We start from the raw sequence: 12805 nt of genomic DNA on the forward strand, positions 1-12805 counted from the left end.
GAGATCAATTAATAAGGAAAGTAGAGTAACCTTGGAAGTATTCTACTTGAAGTCGAAACAAAACACCCGATAAGCTATCGGATTCTGCCAGGGCGGTGAATTCCGGATCTGGCGACTTGGCCGCGATCTGGCGTTGCCGAATGCAACAAGCTGTCAGCCATACGTTCCCTACTCTTTTCTTTTCTCTTTTTTTTTTCATTGATCTTCGCTCGGATCTTTTACCGCTCCTTATTTTATTAATTGACTCGTAGGGTTTCAAAATGGCGGCGGCTAAGAACAAGTACTCGGTCATTCTTCCCACCTACAATGAGCGGAGGAACCTCCCTATCATTATCTGGTTGATCCAGAGGACCTTCAATGAGGAGTATGCGCTTGAGCTGATATAAATTAAGAGTGCTGGGGCTAACGTCGTTTTTTTAAACAAAATTATAGGAAGCTGGATTGGGAGGTTATTATCGTCGACGACGGATCCCCTGACGGCACCCTCGAGATCGCGAAGCAGCTCCAGAAACTCTATGGCCCGGAACACATCGTCCTTAAGCCCCGTCAGGGCAAGCTCGGTCTGGGTACAGCTTACGTCCATGGCTTGAAATATGCCACCGGCAATTTTGTTATCATCATGGACGCCGACTTCAGCCACCACCCCAAGTTCATCCCTGAGATGATCCGAATTCAAAAAAGAGTCCGACGCCGACATCGTGACCGGAACCAGATATGCGAACCGAGGAGATATCAAGGGTGGTGTCTACGGCTGGGATTTGTTCCGCAAGTTCACTTCGCGCACTGCCAACCTCATCGCGGACGTCATGTTGATGCCCGGTGTGAGTGACCTGACTGGTAGCTTCCGGCTGTACAAGAAGTCAGTTCTGGAGAAGGTTATCCTCAAGACTGAGAGCAAGGGCTACAGCTTCCAGATGGAGATGATGGTCCGTGCTAAGGCAATGGGCTACAAGGTGTCCGAGTGTCCGATTACCTTCGTCGACCGTCTGTATGGCGAGAGCAAGCTGGGTGGATCCGAGATTGTTGAGTATCTCAAGGGCGTGTTGAGCTTGTGGGTTAAGGTCTAAATCGGGCCTTGCCATAGGGATTTTGGTGCCCCAATGCTTCGATTCGTCTTTGCCTCAAGTCCAACATGGTATCATGACTGGACTTGCCTACTGCCCGTGCTGTGATATACCCCTTTCTGACCTCCGTTATTCTGAATCCGTGCACTTCTGGGTGGTGTTTGAATGACCTGTTTATTGTTGATATCAATTTAACGTTCTCTTGTCTTCTGGATTTCACATTTCTATGCTTCAATATCATCAACCTCCAGCGCTCAGAGGGTCTGGAGGTACCGTAGAACTCGATCAATGAGGTCCTGTTGACCTTCATCACAAACATTGTGGCTGGCTCCAGGAATGACCCCGCTGTTTTCCGCATCCCACTTGGCGCCTCCCGCTTCGGTGGCCTGCTGCCATCTCTGCAACAGCTTTTCCTTGTCCACCCAATGCGGGCAATACTCATCTTCACCAGAATACAAAACCAATAAACTTGATTTGACAATGCCCTGGGGGCCCACCTTCCCAAAGGTCTCTTGCAAACGTTTATCACTCAAGTCGGAGCTGAAGAGATCGTCCTCGGATGGGTTCTCGGGGCTCTGAGGGCTGACCAGACTCAAGAATCTCCGGGCACTGAGAGGCGTGTCAGGAGGATAAGAAAGCTTCGCAGTCAAGTTCAATGGGAGAATTGTGTCGTTTTTCTCTGCTGTGTAAGGCTGCTCTTTGGAAAAGCCCACAAGCTGATCGTAGACCTTTCGAAGCTCGTCGGGCTGCGGAGAGGAATTGATAATAGCCTGCAGACCCTCTCTATCAGAGGCAGGTGCTTGCATAATAGCACCATCAAGCTCAGGACGGACCATGTGCTGAAGGCCGAAATCAAACTCCTTGTGCGGCACGGGGTTCAGCGAATAAAGGTAGTGGAGCACGTCCTGGCTTCCGGTCGAATGCCCCATGATAGCAATCTTTCCGGCTTTTGTCAGTGGGCCGGGTTGGCGTGACGCCTTGAGATCGCGAATGAACCGCGCACATTGCCCGATTTCTTCTACATCGCGATCAAGGCTTCCGACTCCCCATCCGGCATAGGAGGACGACAGTAGGATAGAGAAGACCGACCATTCGGTATTTTCTAGAGCTTTGGCTAGCTTGGCAACATAGGGAACAGTGCAAAATCCATCTGTCAGTCCGCCCACGAAGATAAGGCTATTTATCTTGTTGATGCCCTCTGTTGGTGGGGTGAACTCAAAGGCCACGAGTTTGGGAGCCTGCGGGCGTTAGCTTGGCGTGTAGAATGAATAGCCTAGTACATACATATTCATGGAGGACGCCACTATGCGACGCCCCGCGACTAGCCTGTGAGGACATGATAGAAATGTGGTGGTTGTTGAGAAGATGAGACTCGACAAAGGTGGGAGATCAGCAGTTGACGTTATCTTGCAGGCGGGGTCGGCCATGGCCCATGTTGTTTGCCTTACAAAGTACATTGGTTGTCTCCGATCTCATAGGCTTGAACATTTTGTTTATATTTTGAAGTAGATTATGCCAATGACATTTGATCTATAAAATACGGAGTCCTCCGTTTGGCGGTTCATACTACACGTTTCAGGCCTAGCCACACCCACACTGTCGCCAAGATCGACCCGCGTGAACCCTGTACGATATGTCTGACATCCCAAACCCCTCTTCTCATTAAAATGTGAAATTTCACTCGTTTTCTACTATGAACAGACCACAAAGATAAGGTCTTTTACGAGAAGCGCAAAATCTACAATAAAATGCCGATATATCGGAACTTCAAGCTCGTGGGTCGATCAAACAATGCGACTCTCGGACGGGAGGACCCTAGGCTATGCCGAATATGGCTGTGAAACAGGCCATCCGCTAATGTTCATGTATGGCTATCCCCAATGCTGTCTTGAGCCTTCAACGATAGACCATATCTTTCGCCAGCGCGGAATTCGTGTGATTGCCCCGGAGCGCCCAGGCTTCGGCCTCTCCACAGTCCAGCCGAACCGACGTATTATGGACTGGCCCACCGATGATCTCAGACTCTCCCGTTTTGCAATCATGGGCGGCTCCGGCAGCGGGCCCTATGCATTGGCGTGCGCGCAGGTGCTCCCTCAAGACATGATGTCCGCAGTCGGTGTACTTGCTGGAGCGGGCAACTGGAGGGCTGGGGCTCATCATATGCCTTGGATATATTGTGTTTCGATGCTGGCGACAGAACACTGGCCAACTGGGCTACGGGGGTTGTTGACCATTGTGGTGTGGATGCTTAGAAATGGGCTGAGTACACAATTGGCAACTCGGAGAGTCAATGATTACTTGGCAAAGGACCAGGACCAACATGACGAATCGGCCGAGGAACGGAGAGCTCAATTGCTACGCATATTATTTGAGCCTTTTGCGCAGGGCGCTGGCCCTGCTGCATATGAGGCGAAGCTATTGTCACAAGACTGGGGTCGAGTTCGGCGACATTACTTACACCAACCTCCACATCTGGCATGCTGAAAAAGATTAGAATTTCCCGCTACCCATGACGGAGTACTACGTCAAACTTCTTTCTAACAACCCATTTTTTAAAGTGTTCAAAGGCGATACACACTTCACGATTCATAGGCATCTGGACGAGATCCTCTCAGAGCTGATTCCCGAGAGCTCATAGCATCACAGCAAGAGCCCAGATGGCTACTGCTTCAGGAAGGGTGTGCGGCACTATAATCATATGTTGTAATCATAGCATACCATGTACGTTTACCCCACTCAATCACTTGTCGATATATCACATTTTGCTGCTAGATCTATGGGGGATAGTCATCCGTAACACCCTACACACAGTTTCTGTTGCAATGGCTGAGTGACATGTGATTCTGGCAATCAAACAAAGATGCCGCTTCACTATTATTAAACCGTGTAGACGTCAGTTTCTGGGCTGTGTTACCGCTGTCAGACGTTGGTATAAACTCCGTAGTCGTTTTCACAAAGACACAAGAACCATGAAATAACCAGGGCTTCTGTGTACCATATGAGATCATCAAGTCTCCGGGTTAGGAAGGTGGTATGTGCATAGTTTTACACATCACCTTAGGTGATCTAGATATGTAATTGTAGTGCACGTTATTGGGAGATCGTGAGGCAATGATGGGATACTCAGGAAGTGACTTTTTGGTAAGTTCCCATCGTAGGTGACCTCATCACCAACGGCTAAAATATCGAAATAGAGAACAAAAGCTATTCAGAACTTCGATATTAATTCGTTTGTTAGTAAATGAGAATGTAGTCCACAAATTGGTCAAGATGACTGTTTGATCTGTTGGTGCCTGAAGGCTAAGGCATAACACCTAACCATGTTAGGACTAGTGTCACCGCCCTTGACCTTCGTCTATTGCTGAAGATTCTCTATTTCTCAAATCAAATAGCGGACGTCTCAATGCACAAGATCGCAGCTGCGTTGCTCAATAAAACGTCTGTTACTGAGATTTGGGTAATTCGAGATACTTTACGCATGCACACCACCGGTGTAATTGGCTGTTGTTAACGACACGACCTATCTAAGCAACATGCCTTCCGGCCGCAGATCTGGCCGCTTCAAAGGTCCCAGGGCGGTTTACATTGATGATCCATTTAAGGCAGCTGGGATCAGTGATGATGAGGACTCAACCAAGCAGGAGAGTTCTCGCAAGGGGAAAAAGAAGCGAGCCCCAACAGAAGATTCAGCCTCAGATAATGAATTTGTGGCTGGCTCGGGTGAAGAAGCTGATGAGGGAATTGAGGAAGAAGACGAGCTAGAAGATGAGCCCGAAGAGGAGGTAGAAGAAGAAATTGGACTAGATGCGGATGCCTCTGACCCCGAAGAAATGGACGTCGACGGCATCGGGAATACTCCTAGGAAAGAGCGCTCGATACCGTTCCAACACGACGCGAGCGTCAAAAAGCGAAGGGCAGATGGAACAGTTGTACCATCTGCTGAAGAGACACATACTCGTGGCATCATCGAACCCAGAGATCACTTGTCCAAAGGCACTTATTACAATCTCACTTTCGGTTCTGACGATCGAGACCTGATGCCAGCCATCCACTTCCGGATGCGATGGAACAAGGGTATAGATGCGGTCTTTCCCTCTCGCGTCACCCTGGAGGAGACAGAGAAGAAGCCTGAATACCTGTACGGTCCCACGTTTGGGGTTCACCCCGATGATGTTATGAAAGAAAGCACCCGTGGATGGGACTGGTACTATGACCAGGACACTGGAGAGAGATTCCGGAAAAGACAGCGCATTGAGACGATGAAAGAATCAATCGTGTTCCAAAATTACCTGCCTCAACCAGACACGCGAAAGCATGGCATTTTACTGGGGCCGCATGATAATCAACAACTATTCGAATTGGGATATCATGAGACTTTTGACTATGGAAAGGCCTGGGAGAAACCAGGCTCCAAACCAGGCGGATCGGGAGCTGGGACCAAAAGGGTTCGAGAAGGTTGGATGCTAAACATCGGTCAAAAGGCACATTGCATGACTTGGGCTCCAAACCAGAATGGTCTCACCCAGTATCTTGCTGTGGCGGCGCCGATTACAGAAGATCAGAAGAACCAGTACAAATCCGAGGAAAGTGAGCCTATCTCATCGTTTCAACCCTCGGAGCCTTTCCCTAGCGCTCTGCAGATTTGGGAGTTCAAAGCCAAACCGAGCGAGACTCCTACAATGACCCTCGATATGGAATCCAAACCCCGTCTTCGACAAGTCCTGTGTGCTGACTGGGGTGACTTGAGACGCATGGTATGGTGCAATTTGCCTCGGACCGAACGAGTGGAGGACGAAGAAGAACAAGCATCCATTGGTCTACTCGCAACAGTTTGGGGAGATGGATATGTCAGAGTTTTGGATATAAAAACAAGTACAGAGTCACAAGGAACCGAATTCCGTGAGTACCCCTTTCGAGAGACTCTCACGAGTCCCGCTAATGCGCAAGATATAGTCAAAATCAAATCGCCTGCGTTTGAGGCCAAACCACCATCAACAGTTTGTACATGTGTCACTTGGCTATCCCCCAGTGATCTTGCAGTGGGATGCGGTAATGGCTTTGTGGCTATCTGGAACATCGAACCTTCCTCTGCGTCTGAACCTACACCTTATTTCTACCGGCCACTCCACGCCACCTACATACTCGACATCACCTCGGCATACCCGGTCCACCCCCAACTAATGACCACCATTGCTATGGATGGCGAAACAAGGATGTGGTCGGTCCTCGATCCCACCAGTGAAATGGCCTCGACGGGCCGCATGCGAGGGGCCTCTCCCTTCGTCAGTTATTCTCCCATCTGCCAGTCCGTTATTGCCGGGGATGAAAATGAATTCGCTCGCGTGATTCCAATTCGACGATTTTTTACCACCACCACCATTGCGCGACTCAGCAGCATCATTTCGGCCATGGCGCAATGCAGCAATCATCACCCCTGTGCCTTATTTGGCAGTACCGCAGGTGAGGTCGTAGGAACAAATCCCTTCCGACGAGTGGTTTACAACAAGGAGCAAATCTGGCAGCAGATATGGTTTACACATGAATGGATTCCCACCTCTAAGACGGGCACTATGGGCACTAGTCGGTTTCATGACGGATACCGGGCAGAAAACCAGAAGCTGGCAATGCACAAGCTGTTCGAGACCAACCCCGTGAATGGGATGGGGACCTCGACGATCTACGAAGAAAACACTCATGTCACAGCCCTCGGGTGGAACCCCAACCGCCCTTGTGCAGCGTGGGCCAGCGCTGCGCTGGGGTGTGGATTGGTAAGAGTGGAAGATCTTGCCATCTAGTGCCGGTCGCAATTAGGATGACTGCGTCAATGAAACAGAAGAGCTGCCTAGACTTTCATGTCGATCGAGGACATCATAGTTGATCTATGAAAAGAAACTAGGCGACAGTGAAACGAAAAATACGGAGTACTACTACAACATAGTATATCAGTCGTGTCACAGTGGATCCCTGGAGCCCCCAGCCACACCAATTGCTCACTTGAGTCGCCGTGGAAACCCCACCACAACATCGTGGTTGGCAGATGCGCCATGTGGGGTTCTTACGTAGATCTTCCTCCAGCCAATCAAAATCAATATAAGACAATTAAAAATAAATTAAAAAACATAAAAAGCCATGGCTGGATTTACTACCAACCCAGCCACCGTAGATCCCAGCCGCCTATTTTTGGCCCAATAGAAGTACACTTCACCGTGATAGTAGATCTTTTTCATACCACTTTTAAACCCGGACTTGAGTCCTTCTCTTTCATTCTCAATCCTCTATCATCCATCCAAACCTCTCTCTCAAAGTCACCCATATCCCTATTCTCTTATTTACATTTCGGTCTTCAGTTTCAAGCGTCTTTCTCTTTTCAATTATTATTGCAAGCTTCAATTGCTCCCCGTCATCATGCATTTCTCTTCTGCTGCACTTCTTGCCCTTTACTCTATCGGCGTGACCTACGCGGCGCCTTTCGCTAATCCCGAGAACGAAGATCTCGCTCGTCGCGCAACCTACTCCGTGGTCAATGCCGATGAAGACTCTTCCAGCGCAGTTGCACGCGAAGTCGACACTATCTTCGAAACCTCCACAGTCACTGCTCCCGGTGCCAACCCAGTGCCCATCACTGTGACTGTGACTGCCACCCCTTCAAGCGTGGTTCAATCCTCGACTCCTGTGGCTAGCTCTACTCCGTGCGGGGAGACCCCTAATGTTCTTCCAACTGCTGGCTCTAACTCGTTCTTCCGCCGGGGCCTGAGAGCCGCTGGTCAGCCTGCTCTCTTTGCTCGCGAATACTCTAGCTCCTCTTCTGCTGCGCTGTACCCAACCGAGAATCCCGCTGCCTCTGGTGCTGAGTCTCTCTATGCTCGTGGCTGGTACTCTATTGCTTCTAGCACTCCTTCTGTTGCCACCCCTACCGCCTCGACTGGTTCCCTCGTGGCTCGCAGCTTCGGTGATTCGCTCTCTTCCGCTGCACCTTCTTCCAGCCTAAGTGCTTCCGTCACTGCCACTCCTCTCGTCGCGCGTGGCTGGTACTCTTCTGCTGCCACCCCTACCGCTTCAAGTAGTTCACTTGTGGCTCGCAACTTCGGTGATTTGTTCTCTTCTGCTTCCGTCGCACCTTCCAGCCTGAGTGCTTCCGTCACTGCCACTCCTCTCGTCGCCCGTGGCTGGTACTCTTCTGCTGCCACCTCATCTGCCTCGGCGGCTCCCCTTGTTGCCCGCGATGTGTACGCTTCTCCCTCTAGCTCCAGCGTTCCTACTTCATCTGCTCCTCTGGCTGTCCGCGGCTCCTATGGCTGGTACTCTCCCGTCCCCAGCGCTTCCTCTGCTCCCACACCTTCTGCTTCTCCTGCTCTTGTGGCCCGTGATGTCCGCAACTGGGGGTCTTCCGGTGTCTCTTCCAGCACCTTCGCTGCATCGGCTACTCCTGTGGTCTACTAAGACAAACGGCATGGGACAAGTGATTTAGCTTTCGAGGAAGCACGAGCAATGTTTTCCATGAACTGATGGAATCCTTGATTTATGGCACGATATGATTGCAACAACGAAAAAGAAAAAGACTGCGAATGACTTGATTTATCCCTATGATGGCTTTGGGGATGCATATTTGACTGGCGTTTTTACCGGAAGCGAGTTTGAGATGGCTACAATTCTTCATGTGTTTGTTACTTTTTTTGTGGATATGGGGTTGGCTGTTTTTGCGTTGGCTTGACCTGATAGACTGGATTTGAATATTTGATGGGTCCCCGAATTACATAGAATGGTTGCACGATGCACCGATATTAACGGAAGGAAATGAATTCTTTTTTATGACAATATTTCCGATATCATACATAATTCTCCGATTAATCGTACGAATATTTTCCATAACTTGTTAGATAGTTATGGTACTAACTACCTAGGTAGATATGTTGTAACTAGTTGGTTGGTTCCTGGAAGGTGAACTACAGCTTATGTAACGCGGTTTATGGCCGCGCGGTGGTTGCCCCGAGAGACGCGGCCGTAAACAGCACCATCCCTCCGATCACCTTCAACCTTGGAACTTCAGACACCTTGACCTCTAAGGGTCTTTTGTGTTGTTACATTTTTCTTTTATTATTCTTATTTTCTTCCTTGGACCAGTGATTTCAACACACTTCGATTGCATGCGCAAAGGCTGGCCGAGCCTCAACATCGATAACAATGCCGGGGACAGTGGCAGATGGACCTACGGTCTCCATGTCTTGTATGTGGTACTACACCAATATATATACCCTTGCACGCACTAACAATTATTCTAGTTGCCAACAATTTTTGGGGCAAAGATGATGCAGGACTTCAACCAATGTTGGACCGCGTGCATGGTTCAAAGATCACAAACGACGAACTGAAGGTTTTCTACAGCAGTACGTGACATGCATGCGGCCGCGAAACATCAAATTCTAACACATTTATAGTTCGAGCATCTATCGAAGATGAATATGCGCGGAAACTCCACGCTCTGTGTCGCAAGACTTTGGGATCGTGCGAGACAGGGTCGCTCCGAGCCTCGCTCGATGTGGTTCGCGGCGAGACTGAAGCCATCGCCAAAGCACACGCCGCCATTGCGGGACAAATGAAGGTTGAATTGGAGGAGCCGCTTTCTGCCTTTGCTAGTGGTATTAAGGAGCGACGAAAGATTATTCAACAAACCATTGAGCGTTTACACAAGACTAAAATGCAACAGACACAGCTTGTTAACAAGGTGAGTAATTTTGTGGAGTAATGAGAGGTAAAATGCTAATTCTACAGACGCGTGATCGTTACGAGCAGGACTGTCTCCGCATCAAGGGATACCTCGCGCAGGGCCACATGGTCATGGGCCAGGAAGAGCGTAAGAACAAGGCTAAATTGGAGAAGACCCAGATCCAGATGGCATCAAATAGCCAGGAATACGAAGCAGCCGTCAAACAACTCGAGGACACAACTGGACGCTGGAATAAGGAATGGAAGTCAGCATGCGACAAATTTCAAGATTTGGAAGAGGAGCGTCTGGACTTCACAAAGAGCAGTCTGTGGACCTACGCGAACATTGCTTCAACTGTTTGTGTCAGCGACGATGCTGTATGTTTATTCCGTCCGGCGTTAATTTGCGATACTAATTCAACATATAGTCATGCGAGAAGGTCCGTCTGTCTTTGGAGAACTGTGAAGTCGAGAAGGATATTATTTTCTTTATCAAGAACCAAGGAACTGGCCAAGAGATACCAGATCCACCGCGTTTTATCAACTTCTGCAAAGATGATGACTCGGGCTCTGATATAGATGAAGCCGACGGCTACTCCGTAGCCCAGTTCCAACGCACCATGAACCCTGCATTCCGCACATCTTCACCTCAACCCTCAACATTCGATTCACACCATGACCCACAGTCAGACCTTGCCGCTCAAATGGGACATCCTGCTCCGGCCGTTAGCAATGCGCCGCCACCTCAGCAGCAACCGCCACCATTACAGCAGCAGCCACCCTTACAGCAGCAACCACCTCTTCAACAGCAGCAACCACCTCTTCAGCAGCAGCAACCACCTCTTCAGCAGCAGCAACCACCTCTTCAGCAGCAGCAACCACCTCTTCAGCAGCAGCAACCACCTCTTCAGCAGCAGCAGCAGTTCATGCAACAGCAGCAGTTCATGCAACAGCAGCCTCTGATGCAACATCAACCCCTGATGCACCAGCAGCCTCCTATCCAACAGCAGCCTCCCATGCAGCCGCAGCCTCTCCTGCGACAGCAACCGCCGCCACAGCAACAGCCCCAGCAACCCGCACCTCTGGACTTCCGACGTGGCGGTGCACCGCCTCCGAACTATGATCCCGAGCAACATGGAGAGATTGGAGCTGTTCCCCATAATGCATACCCCACAGATGGTATGACCATGTTCTGTCGTGCTGGGCCACCTTCAGAGCGAAGCTCAGCAACGAGCGCGTATCGTCCGTCTAGCCGTGGCTCTCAGAGCGAAGTTTCAAACTCAACCTCTATCTCCAGTGTTGAGGAAACTCCTACCAAGAAGTCTGTGGTAAGCCCAACGAACAGTGCGCCGATGCCAATTTCTGGGGATGACAAATCACCCAAAAAGAAGAGCGCTTTCTTTAGCAACAGCCCTTTCCGTCGCAAGAGTCGCCATGATAAGGAAAGGCCTGCCATTGGTCCACAGCAGGTGGCCTCTCCACAGGCGGTTGTTTCGCCCCAGCCTACGTCTCGTGGTGGTTGGGACTCGCCGACAAAGCAAATCAGTCCGACGAAGCAAATGAGCCCGCCAAAGCAAGTGAGCCAACCCAAGCCAGTCATCAGCCCGCCTAAGCAAGTGAGCCCGCCCAAGCCAATCAGTCCGCCTAAGCAAGTGAGCCCGCCCAAGCCAGTCAGTCCGCCTAAGCAAATGGGTCCGCCCAAGCAAGTCAGCCAACCAAAGCAGGCCAGTCCAATCAAGCAAGTCAGCCCAGTCAGGCCTTCAGTAGGCCCGCCGGGTCGTGCCTCAGGCAGCCCAGAGCCTGTTGATCCTCGAGCCAACTTTCAGCTCAATGTCGGGAATAATGTCTTTGATGTCGCATCCCCAGAAAAGAGCTCACCCCAGAAAGGATCACAGCCAAACCAAGCACCTGAAGATGACTCGGACCCTATCGCGCGGGCCCTAGCGGACCTCAAGACAAGTGGGAAGCACTCCGCCACTCGGGTGTCAGCAGATAGATATCATGGTATCCCCACACCTACCCCGTCAGCGCAGTCTTCTACATATGGTGGCAGCAATGCTAGCGTTGCTGCTCCACCACCAGCATACAATGATCCCACAGTCAAGCGACTTGGCGCACCTCAGCCCGCCTTCACGGCTAAGCAAATGCACAAGACAACTCAAAAGTATACTGGCCAAACCCAGAGCATGCTACGAGGACAAAACAACAGTATGGGGTCAAGACACAGCGCTCAAACCCAAGAAGCCCCCCCGAGCTAAATCGCCAGCACCAGCACCGAGACGGAGCGTCAGCCCTCAGGTTGCTCCCCCCGTGTGGATACTCGCATGAGCCAGAACAGTGGCAGGGGCCCCAGCCCTAGTCCGAGTAGTTACCAGTCTAACAGCATGCGGAGTCAATACAGCCAATCGCCCACTCCCCGTCGTACTCAAGATCCACCCTACTCTCCAAATGATTTTGCTCGCAGGGCCTCGCCCGCTATGAGCCACCGTGCTGTATCCCCGCAGCCACAGTTCAGGCAGCAAACCCGTCCTTCTAGTGCTGGTGGGATGGAGCTGCAGTTATCTGGAAGCCACGATATGTATGGTTCCAGCAGTCCCGGTGGATACGCCGGCTCGACTCGAGGAAGTAGCCGCCCCTCATCGACTTATGGTGACGGTCCGCCTATTGGCCGATCCCGGAGCCGTACTATGGCTGTTGCAGAGCCTGGACGCAAATTCAGCCGTGATGGCCGTCCAATCTTGCACTTTGGTAAGAACTTGTCTCTCCTTTCGACAATGCGTTGTTAGTATCTAACTCGATTTCAATCTCACAGCTCGTTCCATGTACACCTACAATGCCGCCATTCCTGAAGAGCTCAGCTTTGGCAAGGGCGATGTCCTTTCTGTTATCCGCCTGCAGGATGACGGGTGGTGGGAAGCCGAAGTCACCAATGCCCGTGGCCACCCTGGCCTCGTGCCAAGCAACTATCTGCAAATCATCTAATACCCCATTGATCTCACGACCAGCCACGACCTTCGGAACGTTCGTCCTGACGGTGA

The 12805-nt window shown here is 50.7% G+C and overlaps 6 protein-coding genes across 6 annotated transcripts; 5 read left to right on the forward strand and 1 right to left on the reverse strand.

Moving 5' to 3' along the window:
* Window positions 1-260: 260 nt before the first annotated feature.
* Window positions 261-1067, forward strand: N7516_001257 (dolichyl-phosphate beta-D-mannosyltransferase; the record flags this gene model as incomplete). The annotated part of the gene is made up of 3 exons (XM_057213979.1): window positions 261-364; window positions 433-648; window positions 713-1067. 3 exons carry the CDS (start codon window positions 261-263, stop codon window positions 1065-1067), a joined length of 675 nt encoding a protein of 224 aa, XP_057075862.1.
* A 251-nt stretch (window positions 1068-1318) lies between these two features.
* On the reverse strand, window positions 1319-2402 carry N7516_001258 (uncharacterized protein; the record flags this gene model as incomplete). Its single annotated transcript, XM_057213980.1, has 2 exons — window positions 1319-2302; window positions 2349-2402. The coding sequence occupies 2 exons, from the start codon at window positions 2400-2402 to the stop codon at window positions 1319-1321; spliced, it is 1038 nt and encodes a 345-aa protein (XP_057075863.1).
* A 453-nt stretch (window positions 2403-2855) lies between these two features.
* N7516_001259 (alpha/beta fold hydrolase) lies at window positions 2856-3548 on the forward strand (the record flags this gene model as incomplete). The annotated part of the gene is made up of 1 exon (XM_057213981.1): window positions 2856-3548. One exon carries the CDS (start codon window positions 2856-2858, stop codon window positions 3546-3548), a length of 693 nt encoding a protein of 230 aa, XP_057075864.1.
* Window positions 3549-4597: 1049 nt separating this feature from the next.
* On the forward strand, window positions 4598-6859 carry N7516_001260 (transcription factor TFIIIC subunit TFC6; the record flags this gene model as incomplete). Its single annotated transcript, XM_057213982.1, has 1 exon — window positions 4598-6859. One exon carries the CDS (start codon window positions 4598-4600, stop codon window positions 6857-6859), a length of 2262 nt encoding a protein of 753 aa, XP_057075865.1.
* A 610-nt stretch (window positions 6860-7469) lies between these two features.
* N7516_001261 (uncharacterized protein) lies at window positions 7470-8504 on the forward strand (the record flags this gene model as incomplete). Its single annotated transcript, XM_057213983.1, has 1 exon — window positions 7470-8504. One exon carries the CDS (start codon window positions 7470-7472, stop codon window positions 8502-8504), a length of 1035 nt encoding a protein of 344 aa, XP_057075866.1.
* Window positions 8505-9245: 741 nt separating this feature from the next.
* Window positions 9246-12749, forward strand: N7516_001262 (formin-binding protein HOF1; the record flags this gene model as incomplete). The annotated part of the gene is made up of 7 exons (XM_057213984.1): window positions 9246-9288; window positions 9344-9448; window positions 9500-9786; window positions 9834-10145; window positions 10196-11982; window positions 12034-12515; window positions 12580-12749. The coding sequence occupies 7 exons, from the start codon at window positions 9246-9248 to the stop codon at window positions 12747-12749; spliced, it is 3186 nt and encodes a 1061-aa protein (XP_057075867.1).
* Window positions 12750-12805: the final 56 nt, after the last annotated feature.

Source organism: Penicillium verrucosum, assembly GCF_028828655.1.
Source record: "Penicillium verrucosum strain IBT 35672 chromosome Unknown utg000001l_segment0_segment0, whole genome shotgun sequence".
Lineage (NCBI taxonomy): Eukaryota > Fungi > Ascomycota > Eurotiomycetes > Eurotiales > Aspergillaceae > Penicillium > Penicillium verrucosum.